Source organism: Schistocerca gregaria, chromosome 6, assembly GCF_023897955.1.
Source record: "Schistocerca gregaria isolate iqSchGreg1 chromosome 6, iqSchGreg1.2, whole genome shotgun sequence".
Lineage (NCBI taxonomy): Eukaryota > Metazoa > Arthropoda > Insecta > Orthoptera > Acrididae > Schistocerca > Schistocerca gregaria.
The window spans coordinates 274,635,866-274,660,699 of record NC_064925.1 but is presented as its reverse complement, the minus strand read 5'-3'; the positions used below and the strand labels follow the sequence as shown (position 1 = coordinate 274,660,699).

General features: G+C 40.3%; 1 protein-coding gene across 5 annotated transcripts in view; it reads right to left on the bottom strand.

Moving 5' to 3' along the window:
* LOC126277965 (lipase 1-like) overlaps positions 1-24,834 on the bottom strand; it is a 251,818-nt gene that overhangs the window by 69,132 nt on the left and 157,852 nt on the right. For 4 of the 5 annotated variants that reach the window (XM_049977613.1, XM_049977610.1, XM_049977612.1 and 1 more), the window contains exons 3-4: positions 20,328-20,442; positions 4,583-4,817 (exon numbers count right to left, since the gene is read on the bottom strand). In XM_049977613.1, coding sequence (XP_049833570.1) covers positions 4,583-4,817; positions 20,328-20,442 — 350 coding nt within the window. The remainder of the gene's footprint in view (positions 1-4,582; positions 4,818-20,327; positions 20,443-24,834) is intronic. The other variant, XM_049977611.1, reaches the window with a different exon arrangement.

Below are 24,834 nucleotides of genomic sequence, written 5' to 3'. Positions count from 1 at the left end.
GTGGCTTGCAGCCCCTGTACTTGGAACCCCTATATGAGCTTCCTACAAGTGCCAGCTCCTCCTCTGAGTGCCTAGTCTGCAGCGTCCTACTGCTTCCTCAAACTCAAGTGCTGCATGTGCCTCCCCCCTCCCCCTCCCCTCCCTTTCTCAGTGCTCTCTTAACCTCACCTCCAAGTGTTGACGTTTCTACAGCTCCAAACTTTGTGTGTGCCCTCTAGTACAAGCGCTACAAGTGAAGTACTTACTCCTCTAGTGCCTTCTATTACGTCACTGCCACCACCCCTTCCAGCATTGTCACTTTCTGTGTCAACATTTCACCATGTTACATTGAGTATCTCTCCCTACAGCTACAATATAGCACTATTAATGCTTCACACACTGCCATGCTCCCTCAATGACTCGACTCAATGACCCCCCCCCCCCCCCCCCCCCCCCAGTTCCTACCAGCTTCTCTCTGGTGTTGATGGATGCATAGATGTTGTCGTCATCAGCTGCTACAAGCATCCATTCCACTCAACCATCAACACTCTGTGCCTCAGGATCAACTGATTCCCTTGTCCCACATGGGTTGCCCACTTCACCCACCATGCTGGGTACAAGACTATATCATCTCATTCATCGGCAATGAGTCATTGCTTTCCATGAGAAAGCTTCCTGGGGTAGGTGGGTCTCTGTGGTGACTGTCAACAGCTACACCATTGATAGCCACTCATTATTTGAGATACCTTTTTTTGACTCTAAGTCATTGGCCATGATATTCACCTGTATGTGCTTCCTGTTACTTTGTTCTGAGTTATGTGTAATAAAAGTGTACTTCAATTTTAAGTGTGGATTCAGTCTACTCTGCACTGAAAGCAGTGCATAAAAACCACAGTTTTACTTACTTTAGGTGTGTTGTCCCAGAAGATAATTCCATAAAACAACAGAGGTTGAAAATATACATTTTATGCCAACACACTTGTCTTTAGACCAACATGATGGTAGATGCTTCTAGAGGGAAAGATATGCTGAACTTCTTGATTAGTTTATCTGTGTTTTGACTCCATTTTAACTTGTTACACAACAGGACCCTAATGGATTGTATAAAGGGTGTTTCACTTAGTGTATAACAATATCTACTTTTAGTCCTAAACATGTTGTTTCTGCCTTTTTGTAGTCTAATAATTTGAGTGTGAGATTAAGACAAACTGTAAACTGTGAACCAGATGCGAACCTGTTCAGTTATCATGTGGGATGTGTCTACTAAGGTTGAGTTTGGATACTTGATTGGTATCTTTATGTTATCAGAAAATATTACACATTTTACTGCCTTCTAAAGTCACTGGAGTATCATTAATGTAGGTTAGGAATGAGAGTGGACCAAGTATTGGTCCTTGTGGGTCCCCACATGTTATGTTTCTCCATTCTGAGGTTAACCTCATGTCTTTGACACAGTCTATTAAAAGATTCTTTTTCTGTTATGGAGGTAAGACTATCCATGCAAGAGAGTTGCCGTAACACTTTAGTTTGCCGAGTAGAATTTTGTGATCCACACTATTCAAGAATTTTTGAAGGTCAAAAAATATACCAATAGAATTTTTTTAGTCTTTTTCCAATGGCAGAAAGTGCTTATCTTAAAACTGTCTGTTGCGTACCAGCGATGATGGCAACTCTCATAGCTGCTTCCCGACTGTATGGCTAAGTGGATATACAGCACCAGTCACCGTGAACTCAGCAAAGACCAGCCCTGTGCAGGAAGTTCATGCATTTGTATCATCTTCAATGTGTTCAGGGCCCTTTACCTGCCTATGCCTGGTCATGTGAGAATTTTTGCCAGTGACTTATTGCATAAACTGCCAATCCATTGTTTGTATACACATGAAGCAACATTTGGAAGACATGGAATAGTCAATTTTCACACACACACACACACACACACACACACACACACACACACACACACACAAAAATAATTCAGCAAGAAAATAATCAAGTTACCAACATGACATTTGCTGAATGTCTCTGCCAACATGTTTCAGAATTTTGTTGTTCCATCTCTGTATGTAGAGTAGTACTACCTGATGTCAAATAAGAGAACTGAGGAACATTTCATGTTGTTTCTGTTCTTCACATCTAATGTAGGATATCACATCTCTTATTTTTGACTATTACACTTAGGTCCATAGTGAAGTATAGCAAAACAAAACCTACTGTATGAAATGGCCATATATTTCAGCATCTGCTATAATCACTCTGCCATGTAAAAATGCATGTAATCTCACCAAGCCGCAGCACTGTAAAAAGGTATATTACAGTGGTGGTTAAGTAGTGTAGAAGCAAAATTGATCCCCTTCCTGGGAAGTGGCATTAGATGTTGGCCAATTGCACTACAGCCATATTTACACCATGCTGGCGAGGAAAGAGGTACGTCCAGGAATGTGGCTATTGACTACATGTGCTATAGAGTGGAACAAATCATTTCCTACACCTCAGCAATGGCATTTAATAGAAAACAACCAATAAAGATTAGAGACTAATTTGTACTGTTCTGAAAGAGATGCATCAGACTTCATTGTAGGAAGGTTGCAAAACTACCACCAAGCCCTAGGTAACAGTGTAACATTTACCGCAAAAACAGCATGAGAAGCAAAGAAGTTAAGTAGTGATTGTGAAGGTCACAGTATTTCTGATCATACTAGGCAACATAATGTCAGAACAGATTACACTAGTGTGTTAGCAGAACCACAGACAATATTTTCTAGATCTGAATAAGAATTTGGCAAAGAATAAAAAAGGTTTGTCTCAGATTCCAAGATGGGGTAGATACCAACAACAACAACAACAAAAATGAATTTTTTCCAAATTTAATGTAAACACATTATTCATAAATTCACTCCCACTTCCAGTATTTCATCATCACTGTTACTTTGACTCTTCCAATAATTTGCAGTAAAGATTTGATAAAATCAGGGAGGGGTATTCAGTAAGTAATGCAACACGTTTGCCGGCTGGGGTGGCTGAGCAGTTCTAGGCGCTACAGTCCGGAACTGTGCAATCACTACCATTGCACGTTTGAATCCTGCCTCGGGCATGGATGAGTGTGATGTCCTTAGGTTAGTTAGGTTTAAGTAGTTTTAAGTTCTAGGGGACTGATGACCTTCAGCAGTTAAGTCCCATAGTGCTCAGAGCCATTTTTTTGCAACACGTTTGTTTTCTTGGCCAGTTTTGGCTGAAAAAATGGAATTTTTCTTGTGATATTGTGTAATATTCCCACTTCAACCCCTATAGTTTCATTAAGTTCTGGCAGGTGGCAGTGCTGTGTGTAGTCTTCAGAATGGTGCCTGCAACAGAGGTGAGTTTCAGGCAGAGAGCTGTCCATGAGTTTCTTTTGGAGGAAAACCAGAGCAACACAGATACTCATGTCTACAGAAACCTGACAGTGAACAAAAGCATGGTGAGTCACTGGGCGAGGTGTCAGTCATCATGACCACAAGGTTATGCAAACCTGTCTGATCTACTGTGTGCTGGTGAGCCACACATGCCTGTGACTCCCGTAATGTTTGAATATGCTGATACTCTCATTTGAGGTGATCATCAGAACAAAATTAAACACTTCTCTGCACAACTGGATGTTGCTATCATTAGTACTGACACATTTGTTCACTAGATGGGGTACTCAAAGGTGTGTGCCCTCTGGATTCCTTGTTGTCTAACAGAAAACCATAAAGAGCAGCAAGGAACCACCTGTGTGGAATTGCTTGCACATTATGAGGCTGTTCATAATTTTTTGTCAAATATCGTAAGAAATGGAACATAGCTTCATCACTTCAAACCAGAAACAAATAGGTAATTCATAGAGTGGTGCGACACCACCTTTCTTTCGAAGAAAAAGTTCAATGCCATACCCTCAGCTGGTAAAATCATGACAATGCCCTTCCTCATGGTACAATAATCAACTCTGACATGCATTATGCTACCCTCAGGAAATTGAGGTAATGACTTCAGTTTGTTAGTCACCACAAAAATGCAAAAAAACTTCTCCTTCTCCATAAATGATGCAAGGCCTCACACAAGCCTGCACTCTCAAGAGGAGCTCACAAAACGCCATTGGACTGTCATTCTCATCCGCTCTGCAGCCTGGATCTTGCACCTTCCAACTTCCATCTCTTTGGTCCAATTAAGGATGCATTACACAGAAGTACATGGATAATTGGGAGGTTATTGATGCAGGAAGGTTTGACTACAATGTCAAACATTGCAGGCACAAATACCCTCCCAGTAAGGTGATGTAAAGACACTGCATTGAAAAGAGATTATGTTAAAAATAGGGTTTTTGTATCCAGGAGAGTGAGGAATAATATGGTGTAATATGTGTTGCATTTTTTATTGAATGCCCCTTGTAATATGCTGTAAAAACATTTTGGAGAATTGACCACAGACTTTGGAAAGGACTGTTCAACAGTAAAAGTGCATTCCTGTGAATGAGTGTGCCATTTATTTGTCATTTATCTTCTCTAACAGTCATATATGTAAAAAGTTCCTGCAGAACAAAGTAATCATAGGGTAATTAGGAGAAGGAATCAAAGTAAAAACCTCTACATACCACTAACCCTGGTGTCAAGATGTTGGAGAAAATCGAAGGATGAGGTATGTATGCGGGTGCTAGCATTGCTGCCATTCGGATGGCACGGGAGTGGCGGCTTGCCGGCAGTGCCAACATGACCAGCAGCGCAGTGCAGCCGGCAGAGTGGCAGACAACAGAGGTGCGCCGTGCAGCAGTAGTTGCGAACATCACATCCAACATGGCGGGTATATCTTGCTCGCCCATCTCCTGGAAGCTGCAGTAATACAAGTTCTCACATGTGACACATCAAGTACTGAGATTTTATAAATTAAAAACACCAATACTGTGGCTGGGAATGAATCTAGGGATTTCAGGTTGCTCAACAATAGAAGAAGGAGGACTGTTTTCTTGTCAGGTGTAGCAGACAAGTAGGAAGAAATTAGCCAGACAGCTATGACTGTACATGTCATCACGCTGTAATTCTGCTTGGGCAGTATGCTGACCTAAAATGAGCCATTTCTGACAGCTAATCACACCAAGGAAGCCAGATTCCATCAACTCTTGTGCTATGGGTGGTGAAGAAAAATAGAAGAGTTGCAAGCTGCAGAAGAGGGAACAAGGGACTATGTGGATGGAATTAGCTGTGGATCATCAGCTCATAAGGAAAAGCAGCATTCAGCAAAACTACACAGTAGTGAAAATAAATATTCACTTATCAGCATGAGAAGATATTCCATTAGAGACAGCCATTACTGTCACAAATTGCCAATCCTACAGCTACTTTCACCAGAACTGAGAACTGTGCAGCAACTGTCATTTGGTCTTGTTGAAGACAGTCATTTGACAGTGCATTTAATGTGTCAAGAAACTACACAGGAAAGCAAGTGAACAGTTAAGAGAATCAGTCCTTTGGCTGATTGGATGTCATGTTACAGACATTTACTAAATGTTATTGGCTAGAATCCTATGAACAGGTTTGTTTACCAATACATTTCTTTTATTTTTAAATTCAGTTTACAACTTCTTAGTAATGTCACTTAGCTTCATTTTGTGGATTTGTTTTGAGACAGATTTGGTTTTTGGTTTCCTCCAAGTACTCTAACCCTTTTTTCTGAAAGTTATGAATAGTGGAAATATGCGAAGGAAAGTTTGAACAAGGAAAAGGACCAAAAAAAATGCTATCATCAAAAATTTGTTAGCTTGTTTAGGACATCTAATATATACCATTAAATATGGTTGTCCAATGTCCTGCCTTGTAATGAAACTGAAAATAATGCCAGGCTCAAAGCAAACTCAGGCAGCTTGTACTAATATGGCAGCTTTCTGGCAGACAGTACAGCCCATTGGACTACGAGCATGGAAGTCAAGCCCTGCTCATAACACCAGGTAGTGTGCTCATCTGTGATATCTCATGGTGTTACAATTGGTGAGCAAACTTCCTGACAAAAACAGTTCCAGTTAGGTAGCACAATTCTATGGAGGACACTTCTCCCACCTTTCACAACATTAATTTTAGGTAGCACCATTCTACTGAGGAAATTTCTCCCACCTTTCACAACATTAATTTGTTATCCAAGGTACTAGGGTACACCATTCCACTAAACAAGATACACCAATATTGATATTTCAACAGCAGTCATAATAATTTTGTTTCATTCACAGATACAATTTGAGGGTAGAAATTTAAAGGAAATATTTTCTCATCAGCATGACAGTATTTTATATTTTCTGTCAATTGTAAATAGACCTCAGATTTGATGCTAACATTGTGATATTTGGGAAAGTGGCTAGAATACGGCAAATGTTGGTGTTATTGCAGCCAGAGTGTTTATGTTTATCATGAGTATGAATATTATTTCTGAGATCCTTGTGTTTAGATGTGGTGGTGTTACAAGGTGACAGAGTTTTGGTTCTTGATATGACAGTTTTTATGCATTGTTGTATTGGATACATTTTGGACACTGACAACTAGTTCATCACTTAGCTTCTAGGTTGTGGAGTGTGAGTGAAAGTGAATAGTGAAAATAATTTACAAGTTACAGACTTTCTCCACCTTTATGGTGAGGAGAAGCTTGCTGTAAAGAGACTAGGATGACTTTTACCAGTTTTCAGTACCGTGCAAAATATTAATACTGGAAATTGACAGTTTAAGAAAGTATTCAAAATGAATATTTATAAAAACAGTGATTGGTTATGTGACTGTGAAGTTACAAATGTGTTATTCTCCTTCCCATGCCTGTTGTTTGGTGGGGAACAATCCTGGATGAAAGTGGAAGTTATGGATAAATCATCTGAGTACCAAAGGGAAGAAGCATGAATCTTCAGCTTTTATATACAAAATTGTTTAAGACCAACACATTTTGGAACTTTAAACAAAGCTGAAAAACCCAGGGCAGTGAGTACAGAAGGAAAATTGCGAAATATTTTGACGAATTGTATTCATTTCTCAGGTTATGTTGAGTTGGCCTTAAGGGATAATCATGAAACTGTATCACTGTCAAACCCTGGTGTTTTCAGAGGACTGATTAATTTTAGTGCTAATTGGATGCAGCACTGAAAAATCATTTGAATCAGGCAACTGTTTTCAAAGAAACATCCAAAACAATTCAAAATAAACTTCTCCTAATTATGTTGGAGATATGCCAAGAAGAAATTTCAAAGCAAATAATAAAAACACAACTTTCAGCCATAACAGCAGATAAAAATAGAGATATATAAAATGTATTTCAGATGGGTATTGCATGCCATTATGTATTAAGAGGTAAAGCAATAGAAAGGTTCTGGAGTCCCCTGTCATGTTCTAAACAAGACATGCAGATGTTAGCTGTGAGTTTGATAGAAAAGTAAGACAAGCAAATAGTAAATGAGACTTCCTAAAAATCAACTGCACAGACTTATTATGGGACACCCTTTATGGCTTGTTTCTCTAGTGGGGTACAAGCTACGGAGAAAAAAAAAAAAAGGTATCCTAATGCAGAAGATATACACTGCTACACTCATCAAGTTAATCTTATAATGAGCATGGTGGCATCAATCAATCACAATTTTTTTTGGTTTACTGGGAATATGTGCATTCTTCTAAAACAGCCCACAGTGGACTGCAGTCCTTGATGAAGTGGTGACAAAACATTTTCCTTGATCTTTCCTGCTCGATGGAACTTTCAATCTCAGTCCATAAACACAGTAATTGATTCATGTATGAATTACATTTTGAAAAGTGTCTCTGTAATGAGTGAAATTACAACTCTCCAGTGTCTTGGTCATGAAAAAAGTTCATCCAAGCTGTAGCTTTAATTATTGGTTGGGATTCCTCAGTTAAGTTATGCCATTAGTCAAATTTCTCTTCAGTCAGCTATAGCATAGAGACACTAATGTGTGCTCTGCTCATAAGGCCATTTCAGCATTTGAAAAACATCTACATCTACATCTACATCTACATGACTACTCTGCAATTCACATTTAAGTGCTTGGCAGAGGGTTCATCGAACCACAATCATACTATCTCTCTATTATTCCACTCCCGAACAGCGAGCGGGAAAAACGAACACCTAAACCTTTCTGTTAGAGCTCTGATTTCTCTTATTTTATTTTGATGATCATTCCTACCTATGTAGGTTGGGCTCAACAAAATATTTTCGCATTCGGAAGAGAAAGTTGGTGACTGAAATTTCGTAAGAAGGTCTCGCCGCGACGAAAAACGTCTATGCTGTAATGACTTCCATCCCAACTCGCTTACCATATCTGCCACACTCTCTCCCCTATAACGCGATAATACAAAACGAGCTGCCCTTTTTTGCACCCTTTCGATGTCCTCCGTCAATCCCACCTGGTAAGGATCCCACACCGCGCAGCAATATTCTAACAGAGGACGAACGAATGTAGAGTAAGCTGTCTCTTTAGTGGACTTGTTGCATCTGCTAAGTGCCCTGCCAATGAAACGCGACCTTTGGCTCGCCTTCCCGACAATATTATCTATGTGGTCCTTCCAACTGAAGTTGTTCGTAATTTTAACACCCAGGTACTTAGTTGAATTGACAGCCTTGAGAATTGTACTATTTATCGAGTAATCGAATTCCAACGGATTTCTTTTGGAACTCATGTGGATCATCTCACACTTTTCGTTATTTAGCGTCAACTGCCACCTGACACACCATACAGCAATCTTTTCTAAATCGCTTTGCAGCTGATACTGGTCTTCGGATGACCTTACTAGACGGTAAATTACAGCATCATCTGCGAACAGTCTAAGAGAACTGCTCAGATTGTCACCCAGGTCATTTATATAGATCAGGAACAGTAGAGGTCCCAGGACGCTTCCCTGGGGAACACCTGATATCACTTCAGTTTTACTCGATGATTTGCCGTCTATTACTACGAACTGCGACCTTCCTGACAGGAAATCACGAATCCAGTCGCACAACTGAGACGATACCCCACAGCTCCGCAGCTTGATTAGAAGTCGCTTGTGAGGGACGGTGTCAAAAGCTTTCCGGAAATCTAGAAATACGGAATCAACTTGAGATCCCCTGTTGATAGCGGCAATTACTTCGTGCGAATAAAGAGCTAGCTGCGTTGCACAAGAGCGATGTTTTCTGAAGCCATGCTGATTACGTGTCAATAGATCGTTCCCTTCGAGGTGGTTCATAATGTTTGAATACAGTATATGCTCCAAAACCCTACTGCAAACCGACGTCAATGATATAGGTCTGTAGTTAAATGGATTACTCCTACTACCCTTCTTAAACACTGGTGCGACCTGCGCAATTTTCCAATCTGTAGGTACAGATCTATCGGTGAGCGAGCGGTTGTATATGAGTGCTAAGTAGGGAGCTATAGTATCAGCGTAATCTGAAAGGAACCTAATCGGTATACAATCTGGACCTGAAGACTTGCCCGTATCAAGCGATTTGAGTTGCTTCGCAACCCCTAAGGTATCTACTTCTAAGAAACTCATGCTAGCAGATGTTCGTGTTTCAAATTCTGGAATATTCCATTCGTCTTCCCTGGTGAAGGAATTTCGGAAAACTGCATTCAATAACTCCGCTTTAGCGGCACAGTCGTCGATAACAGTACCATCGGCACTGCGCAGCGAAGGTATTGACTGCGTCTTGCCGCTTGTGTATTTTACATACGACCAGAATTTCTTCGGATTTTCTACCAAATTTCGAGACAATGTTTCGTTGTGGAACCTATTAAAGGCATCTCGCATCGAAGTACGTGCCAAATTTCGTGCGTCTGTAAATTTTAGCCCATCTTCGGGATTTCGCGTTCTTCTGAACTTCGCATGCTTTTTCCGTTGCCTCTGCAACAGCGTTCGGACCTTTTTTGTGTACCACGGGGGATCCGTTCCATCTCTTACCAATTTATGAGGTATGAATATCTCAATTGCTGTTGCTACTATATCTTTGAATTTGAGCCACATCTCGTCTACATTCGCATAGTCAGTTCGGAAGGAAGGCTTCTAGTGGCACTTTATCCGCTTTTTTAAATAAAATTATTTTGCGTTTGTTTCTGATGGATTTGGAAGAAATGGTATTGAGCCTAGCTACAATGACCTTGTGATCACTAATCCCTGTATCAGTCATGATGCTCTCTATCAGCTCTGGATTGTTTGTGGCCAAGAGGTCAAGTGTGTTTTCACAACCATTTACAATTCGCGTGGGTTCGTGGACTAACTGCTCTAAATAATTTTCGGAGAATGCATTTAGGACAATCTCGGAAGACGTTTTGTGCCTACCACCGGTTTTGAACAAGTATTTTTGCCAACATACCGAGGGTAGGTTGAAGTCCCCACCAACTATAACCATATGAGTGGGGTATTTATTTGTTACGAGACTCAAACTTTCTCTGAACTGTTCCGCAACTGTATCATCGGAGTCTGGGGGTCGGTAGAAGGAGCCAATTATTAACTTAATTCGGCTGTTAAGTATAACCTCCACCCACACCAATTCGCACGGAGTATCTACTTCGACTTCACTACAAGATAAACCACTACTGACAGACACAAACACTCCACCACCAATTCTGCCTAATCTATCTTTCCTGAACACCGTCTGAGACTTCGTAAAAATTTCTGCAGAACTTATTTCAGGCTTTAGCCAGCTTTCTGTACCTATAACGATATCAGCTTCTGTGCTTTCTATTAGCGTGTTATCAGGATCCAAGAAGAAATTGATGTCAACAATGCAATTGATCTACTGTTTACTCAGTGAAGAAAAGAAACTTGGACAAGACTGAGTGCAAAAGAGAAGCAAAGGAAGTGTATGATCTGATAATTTCTGAAGGTAAAGAAGGCTTTAGTTGCTCAGGTCATCGATTAGCATCATCACTGTTTCCTCCAAAAAAATTTTTCCCTATGCTGTTCTAGATTACCTAAAGATATCTTAGAGGAAGTGTGTTCAGTGTATACATTTTTGGCTAAGCTGAAAGTACATGATGAACGATCTTCTATCTACTTAGTGCAGGAATTTAGATCACTGTCTGGGGCTGCTAGTCTATTGGAGTTTATAACAACCAATAACCTATGGAAAATATTTACTGAGTGCTCTAAACTGCTGAAGCTCACCCATACAATTTCCATTATGTCAGCTGTAGCACAAAGGCGCTTTTCAACTTTGAAAAAGAATAAAATTATTGTCATACAACTCTGTCAGCCTTGTCAATGTTTCCCACTGAAAGAAATCTTGTGCAGGAGATTGCAGACCTCAGTAGGGGTGACTGAAAGTTTGCATCAACAGAAGACAGGAGTCCAATTTTCAATACAAGTAAACTAAGAATAAGTGTACTTATAATGCATAGTTTCTCTCTGTTTCCAGTCTGTGAATGACAAATGTATGGTATTTTGGTTCTATGAGGAATGTAGGTCATTAGATAACATTAACAGTTTTTCAGTTTTTTAGATAGTCAATCATAGCGTGCTTTTTGCAATAGATATTTTTTCTGTCATCGATATATCTAACTTTTTGCAGGACTGTAAACTGGATTTAAAAAATTGAATTCTGTTCCGTTCATACAAGGGGTGTTTGCATCATAATGAATGTCAGGAAGGCAACTGCTGAAATGAAAAATTTTCTTCCTTGTAAGAGTCTCATATAAAAAAGCACCACTGAAATTTTGGTATAACATACACCTTCAGATTCGACCAGCCACCATTGGCAGTGAGATGGTCTGCTCCTCATGAATCTGTCCACAGCTCATAGTCTAGTGGCTAGCGTTGCTACCTCTGGATCACAAGGCCCAGGTTCGATTCCCAGTTGGGTTGGGGTTTTTCTCTACCTGGGGACTGGGTGTTTGTGTTGTCCTCATCATTTCATCATCATCCTCATCAGCCATGACAGTAGCTAGATTGAACTATGAAGAAAATTGAACTGTGAAAAAATTGGGACTTTGTATGGGTGTTGATGACTGCGCAGTTGAGCGCCCCACTAACCAAACGTCATTATCATCCTCATGAATCCTGCCATGCTCTATGATACTCTTGAGCAGCAATAGCAGCAGCTCTTTCTGCATTTGCTGTAGATGTTAGCCAAAATCCAAGAGCATACACTATGTGATGAAAAGTATCAGGACACCTGGCTGAAAAGACTTAAAGCTCATGGCACCCTCCATCGGTAATGCTGGAATTCAATATGGTGTTGGCCCACCCTTAGCCTTGATGAAAGTTTCTACTCTCATAGGCCTACTTTGAATCAGGTGCTGGAAGGTCTCTTGGGAAATGGCAGCCCATTCTTCAGGGATTGCAGCACTGAGGAGAGGTATCGATGTCTGTTGATGAGGCCTGGGACAAAGTTGGCGTTCCAAAACACCCCAAAGGTTTTCTGTAGGAGCCAGTCCATTGCAGGGATGTTATTGTCATGTGACCACTTGCCACAGACTGTGCATTATCAGCAGGTGCTTGATGATGTTGAAAGATGCAGTCACCATACACGAATTGCTCTTCAACAATGGGAAGCAAGAAGGTGCTTGAAACATCACTGTAAGCATGTACTGTGATAGTTCCATGCAAAACAACAAGGGATGCAAACCCCCTCCATGAAAATCATGACCACACCATAACCGCACCACCTCCAAATTGTGCTTTTGGCACTACACATGCTGGCAGATGACATTCACTGGTCATTCGCCATACCCACACCCTGCCATCGGATCACGTTTTTGTGCTGTGTGTGTCCCTTCATGTTTCCACTTCACTATCATATCAGAAACAGTGGACCTAGGGATGTTTAGGAATGTGGAAATCTTGTGTACAGATGTATGACACAAGTGACACCCAATCACCTGATCACATTTGAAGTTCTTGAGTACTGTGGAGCTCCCCATTCTGCTCTCTAACGATGTGTAATAAATACTGAGGTTGCTAATATTGAGTATCTGGCAGTAGGTGGCAGCACCATGCACCTAATATGAAGAACATATGTTTTTGGGGGTTTCTGGATACTTTTGATCACATAGGGTGGCATGGGGTTGTTACTCTGCTTAGAAAGCTGGAGCAACTGGAGATCAGTGATGTGGCTGCATGTTGGTCAGTTCTGGAAAGATTTCACTCTGTTTCAAATCTTGTTCAATCGGTCACCATTTCTCAAGGGTGTGATGGAAGAAAACTGCTCACTCATATTTTCCTGGATTCTTTGCAAGACAGACATGTATGTATTTACTAAAATAGCATATGTGAGTAGACATGATCACACACATTAGTTATTGAGTCAAAGGTATGTAAAAATATTATAACATTTTGTGGGAAAATTAATAGTGATGATTCTATTAAAATAATGCATTGGATACAGATAATGATTCTATTAAAATAATGCATTGGATACAGATAATGATTCCCATTTCTTTTTAAAGATATGACTTCTGTGGAAAATGTGCATTGAGTTGACAGTGCATTGGATACTGGGATGACCTTACAATGTGAAACATACAGAAGACACATTTTGATAATTCCTCACAGGAAAATGAAAGTAATTCCAAGTGATATACATTAATTACATCTCACAAAGTAAATGCTAATTAGAGCCTTGCTGAAGTGATCCTATGCCCCTGGCAGGACAGCCGATGTTGCCCACCCATAAAATTATCTGTTTGTAATTTTTTATTCACAAATTTTATAATCTTTTAATAAAAATGAAGCATTATTGAAACATGCTACTTAAATTAACTACATCGATATAAAATATTGTTTGTGGCAACAATTGCACACTGTTTCAGTACAACATATAATAAAGAATAGACTTCATTTGCTCCTCATAAACTATTAGTGATGAATAAATTTCTAATTAGAAATAAACAGGCACTATTACTAAGAGGTAAGAAAATACCCCTTTACTGAAATTTTGTTTCTATTATAATTGTGCTTTGCATTTCCTTTCTGTGAGTGGAGTAAACTCATTGATTATGTCATTGGGGTGAATATAGCTCAATTTCATAGTTGGCTTTCACACACTGTCAACCTTAAGCAGATTTTTATCATCTTCAAGTTGATGAAATTGCATTCACAATATCCTGGCATTTTTTTAAATTTCATGAAAGCTGTTTTGATATTTGGAGAACCATCTCCTAACCTCTTCTTCAGAAAAAAATAAAGAAAAGAACATTCAATATCTGTTATATTTTGTACAAAAATCAGCTGTCATTTTTCAAGATAAGACATATAGCTTTCATTTAAAACTTTTCCTGACAATTAATTAAAGTCACATGAAATAGCATGACACAGGTGAAATATGTTTTCCATTTCACTTATTATTCTATGAAACAATTTAAAACACTATGGGGCAATCAGTTTTACTCCAGTCCTCAGTTTGTAGAAACTGGCAAAAATAAGAAGCCTTCAGGAAAACAGCATATCTGTATTAGCATCCATTCGCCAACCTTTGAGATCCTACAAATAGCTTTTTATTTAATTTGCTGGCATAATCAATCAATTTGTATGAATGATTTTAGAAAACTGTGTGGTGGCAGGAATGGCATCAGGATCCAGCTACCCTCCAATGTCGCCAATGCCAAATCTGTTCTGGTTATCAAATCATGTTGAACCTGTGTAGGTACAGGGTGAAGGCAAAAGAAAAAGAAGAAGTCATGAAGAACCAAGTGGTATGATTTGCCAGTGTGGCTTCTGTGGTTTGAACATTTCTAATTACAGCCCTATGTTTATCAGTCATAAAACTGAGCATGAGCCAGATGTGTAGGTGGTTGCAACCGGTGTCATCCTTTTATGTTTTTCTGTGCTAAGATGTCTTTCCAAATTCACAATACCTTTAAAGGCAATTCACACTGACTGTTATGTCATGGTTGGAGTTGTTTGACTGTCTAGTGCAAGTGTTTTTTATTTGAAACCATTTTGGTAACTTGCTTGTTGGTGATGAAGACACAGTATAATGCTCGAGAATCAGATTGGTATCCCACCACTGTTTAGAGTGTCTCCAGACATGCCTTCAGCCTGGGATCTCTTTGAATATAGTAGAGTTGTCTTTAGTGATGAGTCCCACTTTGAACTGGGCTCCTATGACCAGCAAAGACATGTCTGGAAATGCCTGGATAGTGATGGGACGTCAACTTGACTGTTGCCCACCTTATGGCTCGACAGCCAGGAGTGATGGCCTTGGGTGCCACTTCTTTTCATAACAAGACCCCTTTTGTTATCATCTGCAGCACTCTCACAGAAAATTAGTATGTTGATGATATTCTATGGCCTGTTTTGTTGCCCTTCATGGCAAGCCATCCTGGGCTTACATTTCAGTAATATAAAGCCTACCTGCACATGCTGAGAGTTTGTACTGCTTGTCTTCATGCTTATCAAATCCATAAAAAATTGTTCAAATGGCTCTGAGTACTATGCAACTTAACTTCTGAGGTCATCAGTTGCCTAGAACTTAGAACTAATTAAACCTAACTAACCTAAAGACATAACACACATCCACGCCCAAGGCAGGATTCGAACCTGCGACCGTAGCGGTCGCTCGGTTCCAGACTGTAGCGCCTAGAACCGCCGACGACTCCGGCCGGCATCAAATCCTTCCTCAGCCAGCAAGGTCACCAAATATCTCCCAAATTCAGAACTCTTGGAGCATTATGGGGTCCTCCAATCACCTCATGATTTTGACAGTTTAACATGCCAATTAGACAGAATTTGGCATGATATTTCTCAGGAGAACATCTATCAATTCTATCAGTGGCAAGCAAAATAACTGCTTTCATAAAGACCAGGGATGGACCAATCTGCTATTGACTTGCTCAATTTGTGTCCCATTTGGATGATTACTTTGGGATGCGCTGTTTTTATTGTCTAAGAGTGTATATAAGGTGTGCTCAAAAAGTAACAACCCTTGTTTTCCCACTTACACCAGTGAAATGCAGGAGATTTTAGTCAGTGGAAATGTGGTAGGTGATGTCAACGAGCAGTCATGATTTTGTCCCTGTCAGCAGAGAGCATCAGTCACTGGCAGTTGGACTATAAGTGAGGACACGTAGTGAGCATTCATCAGATTCCAGTTGCTTGTAAAAAGAGAGAACAAATTGAGCAATAATATTGCATCAAATTTCACCAAAAAGCTCAATAATACTGAAGTGAAAAGCAGTCAAAATATCTGATGGATTTTGTGACAATGCCATGAACAATTCACAGCTTACGGAATGGTACAACCAATTCAAAGATAGCCACACATCAGAGAACAGTGACCCATACTCAGGCAGATCTGGATTTCAGAACAGAAGTCTATAACATCTAGCAAGGTTATCACATATTCTGGATGTGAAATAACCTGGGTGAATTGAAGCATCAAATGTGGGTAAAAAATGATAACTGGATCCTTTTATAGATTGTCTATGCCAGGAGCTGTAGTGGGAGGGCACTTGACAAAGAACTTGCAGAATTTTGTGAATAAGTTTCCTGATCATACCACTGTAGTAGGGAACACTACAACATGCCAGCTACAGAAAAAGAGAGTTGTGTGATTGAAAGTGATCCCAGTTATGGGAATTTGTGTGATAGTATTTTGAATCTCTTGTCTGAAAATTATTTCAAGCAGATAGAGAACCAATTCATGAGTAACACCTTAACCTGCTATCAACAAACAGACAAACTTTTCAAATTAGTTAACACAGGGGAGGGCATTAGTGGTCACAAGGTTGTAACAGCATCAATGATGATGGAAGTTATAATGACTGTTAAGAAAGGTAGGAAAATATTCTTACTTACAAGAGTGACAAGGTACAATTTGCAGAGTATCTGTGAAGAGGAAAATGAGGAAGGAGAAATTTTGGTAAAAGTTGTGCTTGAGAGTATTGCATGAACCACTAGTTTGAAGGGAAAAACATGCAAATACTTCACAATGATTCACTACTTCTGAAAGATGCCAAAGAAGAGGATGCAAATTTTATTTTTAGGCAATATTGCTAATCAGATTCTCAGGGTATGACATGTAATTTCTGTATGATCCCTGTTCTTTATTTTACATTGTCAGTATTGCAGTAAGTGAGGTCTTCTGCTATACATTTTTCCCGCTTTTATGTTTTCCTTATGGCAGTGCAGGGTTGGACTTGTTTACTGTGGTTGATCCTTTGTTATACAACTATTTCTTTTTCATTTGCCTAGTGAGAAACTATTGGCTTTGAACATCTGTATTTTATGAACTACTGACCATACTGACACAACCTGTATATATATTTTGCAAACTCTACATGTTTCCATAAATGCTTAGGGTTCTGCTGTCAAACTGCGTCTCTGCTACCACACGACGGTCATTCAGGAAGGAGCCTCTACCCCACCATTGTCCTTCCCCTACAGTGCCGTATGGTCAGATATGAGCCGACTTATTTTGTGCACACTCCACCCTGACAAACGTCTTTAAGCCAAAGCCAAAACTTTTGTAGTATTGCCATGAGATGAAACTGTTCTTCCTGCTAAGATGGACTTTCCCTAGCTTCTAATTCCATGCTGTTTAGCAATTTACAGTCACCATGTGCAAAATCATTTGGAAAATCTAGTTTTGTTAGATGATTTTCGACTGAGACTTGTCCAGTAGGGAAGACTGTTGTACCTCTAGGATAGTGTACAGAGATTGTGTGCTTAAGCAAGGAGATCTCTTTTGGAGTACTGCTGCATGGTGTGGGATCCTTACCATTTAGGATTAACAGAGAAAAAGTTCAAACAAGGGCAGCACATTTTGTATTATTGAGAAATAGGAGTGAGAGAGTCACAGATATGATACAGGATGTGGGATGGAAATCATTAACACAAAGGCATCTTTGATTGCAGTGGGACCTTCTCACAAAATTTTGGTCACCAACTTTCTCCCCTGAATGTGAAAATATTTTGTTGATGCAGACCTACATAGAGAGAAATGATCAACATAATAAAATAATGGCAATCAGATCTTGCACAGAAAGATGTAGGTGTTTGTTTTATCCATCGTCCACTAGAGAATGTGTAGTGGTTTGAGAATTTCTGTGTAAATTCTAGAACCCCTCAGCCTTCTACTGTCTCAAACACACGATGTTCTAGATATGAGTGTGGGATGGTAGAATCCTACCTACTGTGCATCACATGTTTGTGTATGCAGGTTTAAAATCATTCGCGGGAAGAAAGTAGATGTAGCGGTCGAATGGCACCGACAAGTACCTGTTGGGAAATCCATAGTGGTTTTAGTGCACTTGTAAGGAAGAGCCATTGAATTTTTATGCTGCTCTGTGTTTATTTTGTCATTGTCTATTGTTAGTGTGAAACAATAACAGCTGAAAAAGTGCTCTTGTAAACTCTTGACTCAGCCTTGATAGAGACAAGATGTATTTTTTGATTCATTTTAAGAAAGTCATGGTAGTCAAGCCAACTTTCTTTTAACTGTAACTCATTTTGTTTCTAATGTTCGACAGTATGAGGTACTTACAGAAAGTTGCATATGTATGTTGAAAGTGTGAATTATGTTGTGCATTAAAGTCAAATACATCGTTAACTGATGAAAAGGAAAGTTTGCATGTCTACTCATTTTATAAGTAGAAAGAGGCTTAAAATTTCCTGTACCTAGCACTATTCAATGGAGAAGAAGTCAAGAGATTTTCCAGCATCTGACTATCCTGTAAAGAGGGGCTGCAAAATTCCAAGTAACTCACATCATAAAGAGGCGGAATGTGGTTTGGGGAAATAAATCAGTATAACCCACACCCACACTTATGTCGTCATAACGTTAGAAGTGGAATAACACAAAATTAATATGAAGGTGGTTCAATGAACCCTCTGCCAGACACTTAAGTGTGATTTGCAGACTATCCATTTAGATGTAGATGTAGAAGATCGTCAGGCAACCAGTGTTGTCAGCTCTTTAGTGTTACCCACAGCACACCACGCAGAGGCGAGCTGCTGTTGCATGCTGAACAACACAGAATTATTGGTGGTACACTAAGATCAACCTCCATCTAATGACTGTATTGAGCAACATTATGCCCCCTGAACTTTAATAAAAGCTGCATCATGCATGATGTTTAAATTTATTACTTCATTGTTCTAACTCCATTTGCAACACATTTTGAAACAGTATCCACATACGCCACTGAATGTACCTATAAAATTATATCATTGTACAACACATAGTTCAGGAGATATGATGTCATAGACATTAAGCACGAGGCCAGACAGTGCATGGCATGGGCATGGATGCACAGTTATAAATAAATATTTGGGAAATGCCAGGTTTCTCTGCTAATAAATAAATGTATAGTGTAACTAGAAACACGTGATGTTTCCAGGTCAGTGTTTTAAACAGTGATCAATTTTAGAATCATATGAAGAAACACTCAGTGGAGACTGCCATAAGCTGTTTCAGCATTTTGTACTGTTTATGTTGTGAGACATGTGGTAATGTTTTGTGTGACTGTTGAAAGTATTATGATATCTATATGTTGAAGAGCTGTCAATTATATTAAAGCTATTTGGGGTATACTGTTAATTATTCAGTTAGGCTAAAGGGATTTAGGCTGAGCAAAATTCAGTACATTTTTAAAATTAGTTACATAACCTTGTGGGTGGTTAAACTGGACTTCATCCATCTTTTACCATAAAGTGGATGGTCTGGGGCATCATGGAACACATTATATTTTCAAATGAACTGACAGTGAGTTTCTTATCAATTTTCCTTTGTCTTGAGAAAGGAAATTTGTGCTATTACTCAATAACTTCTGTTTCAAAATGTTTTCAACTTTCAACTGGTTTCCTTACCTGTACACAGTAGAATAATAACTTAACACAGACTATTAAATACCAACAAGACTTTCTTAATTTCAACACCTTTAAATTTGAAAGCAGTATCTGTTCCTAAGTACATGACCCTGTGGTACATCGAATATTTTTTTTTGACATTTAGAGAAACCTTACTTTACCACAGTAATTTTTATACTTGAAGAAAATGACTGCAGCACACAAAGTAAATGCTATCATTTCAGGTAGGAATAAGATAATATATTAATGAGAACACATTAAACATCTATTACAAGGCTGGCTAGAGGCAACAGTCTGAAATGTATTCCAAAGTGCAAGACTCTCCTCTACCATAAATAATTAATCTTCTTGAACTGATCTTTCTTTTTCTCTCCAGAGAATCCCTGATAGATTTTCACATCAGCATAGAACATTCAGTACAAACCCAAATCATTTGACATCAATTTGATTAACAAAGTGTAATGTGACAGGCACACAATGGCACCTTTAATGTGTTACTAGTACTGTATGTAAAGTATTACACATTCTTTTACACACAAGTTTTGTAGATCAGTTTCAGCTAAGTTTGCACTTGATTACCTGAACATCCAGAAGGCCCTTTCAGCTGGAGAGAGGGACACGTGCCTCCGGGAATAGAAGTTGCCACGAAAATTGCCCAGCCACACATCATAGCCTGCATCTGCAAACACATATGCTGTGCAGACACACACAGCAGTAAGTTCTTCATTAAGATGAGGAAATTGCTTTAAAAGTACACTTAGCCTATCAGCACACAATGCAAGAACATGGTAGTACAGTGTGCCACAAATGAATGAGAACTCTGAAAAATTCAGTTCGAATAAATCTAAAAACATGGTGTTGCAGAGAGGAATTTATCTTGTGACACATCTATACAAGTGTGGAGAGGGTAGGTGTGGTTGACAGGACTTTATGGACAGGAGACACCAAAAATGGAAAAATACAATTCCCTCTGCATGTATTCTAAACTATCATTGTGTGTTGTAGAACATTTTTATGATAACGAAAATGAGATGCTTGTTCTGCTCCATCTTGAATGTTAAACAGTGAGATAGTTTATTACTCACAGTCCTCACTCCACACTGCTGCCAGCTGCACATAACCAGGGATGGTTTAATGTAATGCGGGGTCCGTAAGACTGGTCCAAATGCAACAATCTGTCTGCATAGGTATCTGCACAAATGTCTGTGCACACAATAAATTACCACAAATCTTAGGCATTTGTACAACACAGTACTGCTGTCCAGCCATTTGTTGGTCTATGATAGAACTTTCAGCAGCAAGCTGCTAATCTCTTGGGAAAGATATTTTAGTTCAGGAAACTAGCTGCTAATGCTGAAAATTCTGTTGTGGTCTGTGTTCACAGCAAGCCTTAAAAATATTGAAGTCTGCAGTTATGAGCACAATTTATAGGGCAAAACATATGGAACACAGCAGAACACACAGTTAATAAAAACACTTGTAAATAGAATGCAGCCAGCTGGAAACAGTGTCTGTACAGTGTCCAGAGTCAAAATCAAAGTTGTCAATGCATAGCAGCTGGTAAAATTGAGTGTTTCATCTAAGCAGTCAAAGGAGAGAATGGTCACACTGAGCTCCCGGAGCACATTTATAGGCAAGTTGTAGGCAAGGAATCCTGTCAGGTGGCATGATGTGCACTCTGAAGTGTGACTTCTTTCGATAACACAGCATGTGGAGACTGTTTGCGGTGCCACACTTCGTGAGGGATGCAAGTAGTGGTCAGTTTCTAAGAGCTGTGATAGCTCCACGTTGCTGCTGGAGTCAGTTACAGCAAAAACATGTTAATGAAGTGTCAGAGGCAGAAAGAACCATATAAATGGTAAAGACAGTAGCTCCTTAAGAGATGGTAATTTTCACATGTTAATTTATTTTGAGGGTTAGAAAGCAATCATGATGATCGGCAAAATTACTTTGAATAGACATGGACACCTAAAAATATTTACTGAGACTCATAACTCCTTACACAATATAGCAAAATACTTGAATGAGAAGAGTAATTTCTTCACATGAACAGCTGATAGCAACATTGTGATTCCTGGCAACAGGAAGAAGTTACGAAGATTTAGGATGTTTTTCATGAAGGCTAGTAAAATATCTGTTATGAAACGTATCAATTATGAAAAGTTACAAATAACATTTTCACACTATTACGTGTGTTTTGAATTCCAGATTTTGTAGTAAATTATAGGAGTGACCAATGAGTTAGCTTTCATTTTATTTTTGAGTATATGCTACTGTAGCCACTATGTAGCTCCATTCTATTAATGATAGACTCATTCGTATTCTTAATTTCAACTTTATTGTGAAGCAATGAGCCAGACATTAACATAGAACATCTAAGACAAAAGCAAACACAAAGCAAAGAGTAAATGATTATGTGCATACTAGAGTCTTTGCCACTGCCCCTGTACTGTGCACACGCAACTATTCATCTGTGTGCTCCCACACAGCCCCCTCCCTGAAGAGCAGAGCTCCAGGAATGTGCGGAAACTTGTACCGGACTCTTCGCCTGGCTCTTGTGCCAATTTCCGGCTGTACTTCCTCCATCATTGTATCTTCTCGCGGCTTCACCCGGCTCGCTGTCCTACCATCCGTTGCACCCTGTAGGGGCCCCTCGTCTTGCTGCAGGCCTGTCTCCTCTTCTTGTCTTACATCTTCTAGCAGTAAGTGAGCTGGCTTCACCCAGTCTATTGACACAGTAACACTCTTATCGCAAACTAGGATAGTCGTGACCTGATCCATACGGTGTAGTACTTTATAAGGTCCCGTGTATGGTGGCTGTAATGGAGTTCTGACTGCGTTGGTTCGCAACATTTGCTTAATTCTCGATGTACGAACAATGGCCTAATGCCATGCCGCATCACTGGTTGTGGCTAAGCTCGGCCAGTTGAGCTCTTACTCTTGTTAATAAGTACGGTAGGTCCATCTCACCTGTACCCTTCCGAAAAAGCTCTCCGGGTAGGCGTAAGGTTTCCCCATATACTAATTCCGCTGTAGAGGTCAGGTTTTAAAACAGTGTGTAAGCCTAGTAACATTAGTGGCAATGCTGCTGACCAATTCTCGCCATGGTACATTAACATGGCCTTAAGTGTTTGGTGCCACCGATCTACCATGCTGTTGCTTTCCGGGTGATAGCTTGTGGTACAGTGACGGCGGAACCCACACATGTTTGCCAGCTCCAGGAACAAGGAGGATTCGAACTGACATCCTTTGTCCGTCGTGACATGTGCTGGACATCCGAACCGTGCTATCCACATCGTCAAGAACACCCGGCTGACTGTCTCTACTGATATGTCTGAAATGGGGACTGCTTCTGCCCATCTCGTAAATCTGTCAATTGTCATCACTAGATACCGATACCCTTCAGACATTGGCAATGGTCCAACAACATCCAGATCCACATGTTCGAAACGACCAGTTGGCCCGTCAACTTTACCCACTGGCTTCTTCACATGGCGTCCCACTCTACATAACTGACAATCCAGACCCGTCTGCACCACTTCCGACAGTCTCTCTTAATTCCTGGCCACGCAAACACTGTCATTAATTTTACACTCGCTCAGGGTCCCGGATGAGACAAACCACGTAACCCTTCGAATGCTTTCCAGTGCAAACTCTCCGTCACAAAAGGTCTAGGCTGCCCCTGTGAGGTATCGCACCATAACTGTATTGCCTCACCTTCCAGACACAGTTTTCTTAACTTCAACCTGGTGGGCATGCTCTGCCGAAAAAGTTGTAGTTGTGCATCATCCTTCTGCTCTCTCGCCATTGTAGCATAGTTCACTGAATACTCTATTGCCGCAACTCGTGAGAAGTAATCTGCCACCATATTCTCTACCCCATTAATATGTCGTAAATCAGTAGTAAACTGGCTTATATATTCCAGTTGCCTGAATTGTTTAGGTGACAAAGTATCCGTGTGCTTGCAGAATGCGAAAGTGAGCAGTTTGTGATATGTAAACAATATAAATGGTCTGGATTCCACGTAACGCCAGAGATACCTTATGGCTTCGTAAGCACCCAGCAGCTCTCTATCATACGCACTCCAATTCCGCTGTGGCTCTGAGTTTCTTGGAGAAGAACCCTAAAGGCTACCAGTGACCAGCAGTCCACTGATGCAACGCTGCCCCAATCGTCACCTGACTTGCGTCAACAACGATAGCTAGCTTCGCATCTTTCTCTGGGTGAGCTAGTAAAACCGCTTGCTTTAGGCTTTCCTTGATCCGCTCTAACGCGTGCTGCATGCTTGATGTCCATTGTAGCTTCTGATTTTTCCCGGTGTTCGTGCCCGCCAAAGCCTCCATGAGTGGCGCTTCTAAAGCCGCATATCCTGCCAGATGTCTGCGGTAAAAATTAAAAACACCTAGGAACCTCCGCAACTGTTGCAAATCTAACGGGCGAGGCATCTGCTGTATAACCTTGACCTTCTTCTCCAAAGGACGGATGCCAGCTGCTGAGACTGTGTGACCCAGGTAAGTCACCCGATCTCGTATCGTATGGGCATTCAACAACCTATAATTACCACAAGGTCTCCAACTTCCGTCTTCCTTCTGCACTAAAGGCGAGGCCCATGCACTATCAGATCTTCGTATGACTCCCATTTCCAACATCTCTTCGAACTCAGCTTTTGTGTCTGCAAATCTGTCTGCGGCCAAACTTCTCGGTTTGAGGGAGACCGGAGGCCCGGGCACTGTTTATGTGGTGAACTGTATGATGGGCCACCATAGCTATCGGCTGCGCAGACGGTTCTCTAAGTCGGCATACTTCTGTCACTCCAGTCGAACCGTGTACCTTCTGCGATTATTCCTACATGACCCTGCACCACCTCTTTGCCCCTTCTAAGCTGTGATAACTTGAATGTCCACCACAATACCGAATGCATACAGAAAATCTGCTCCTAATATGCACTCTGCCACATCTGCAATGACAAAAGTCCAATGACAAATAATATTAGGTCCTAAATTCACTTCTTTGATACAACTGTCATACGTCATTATGGACTGTTTATTTGCAGCCTTGAGGCAAAACGATGTGCTGTCACTGAGGG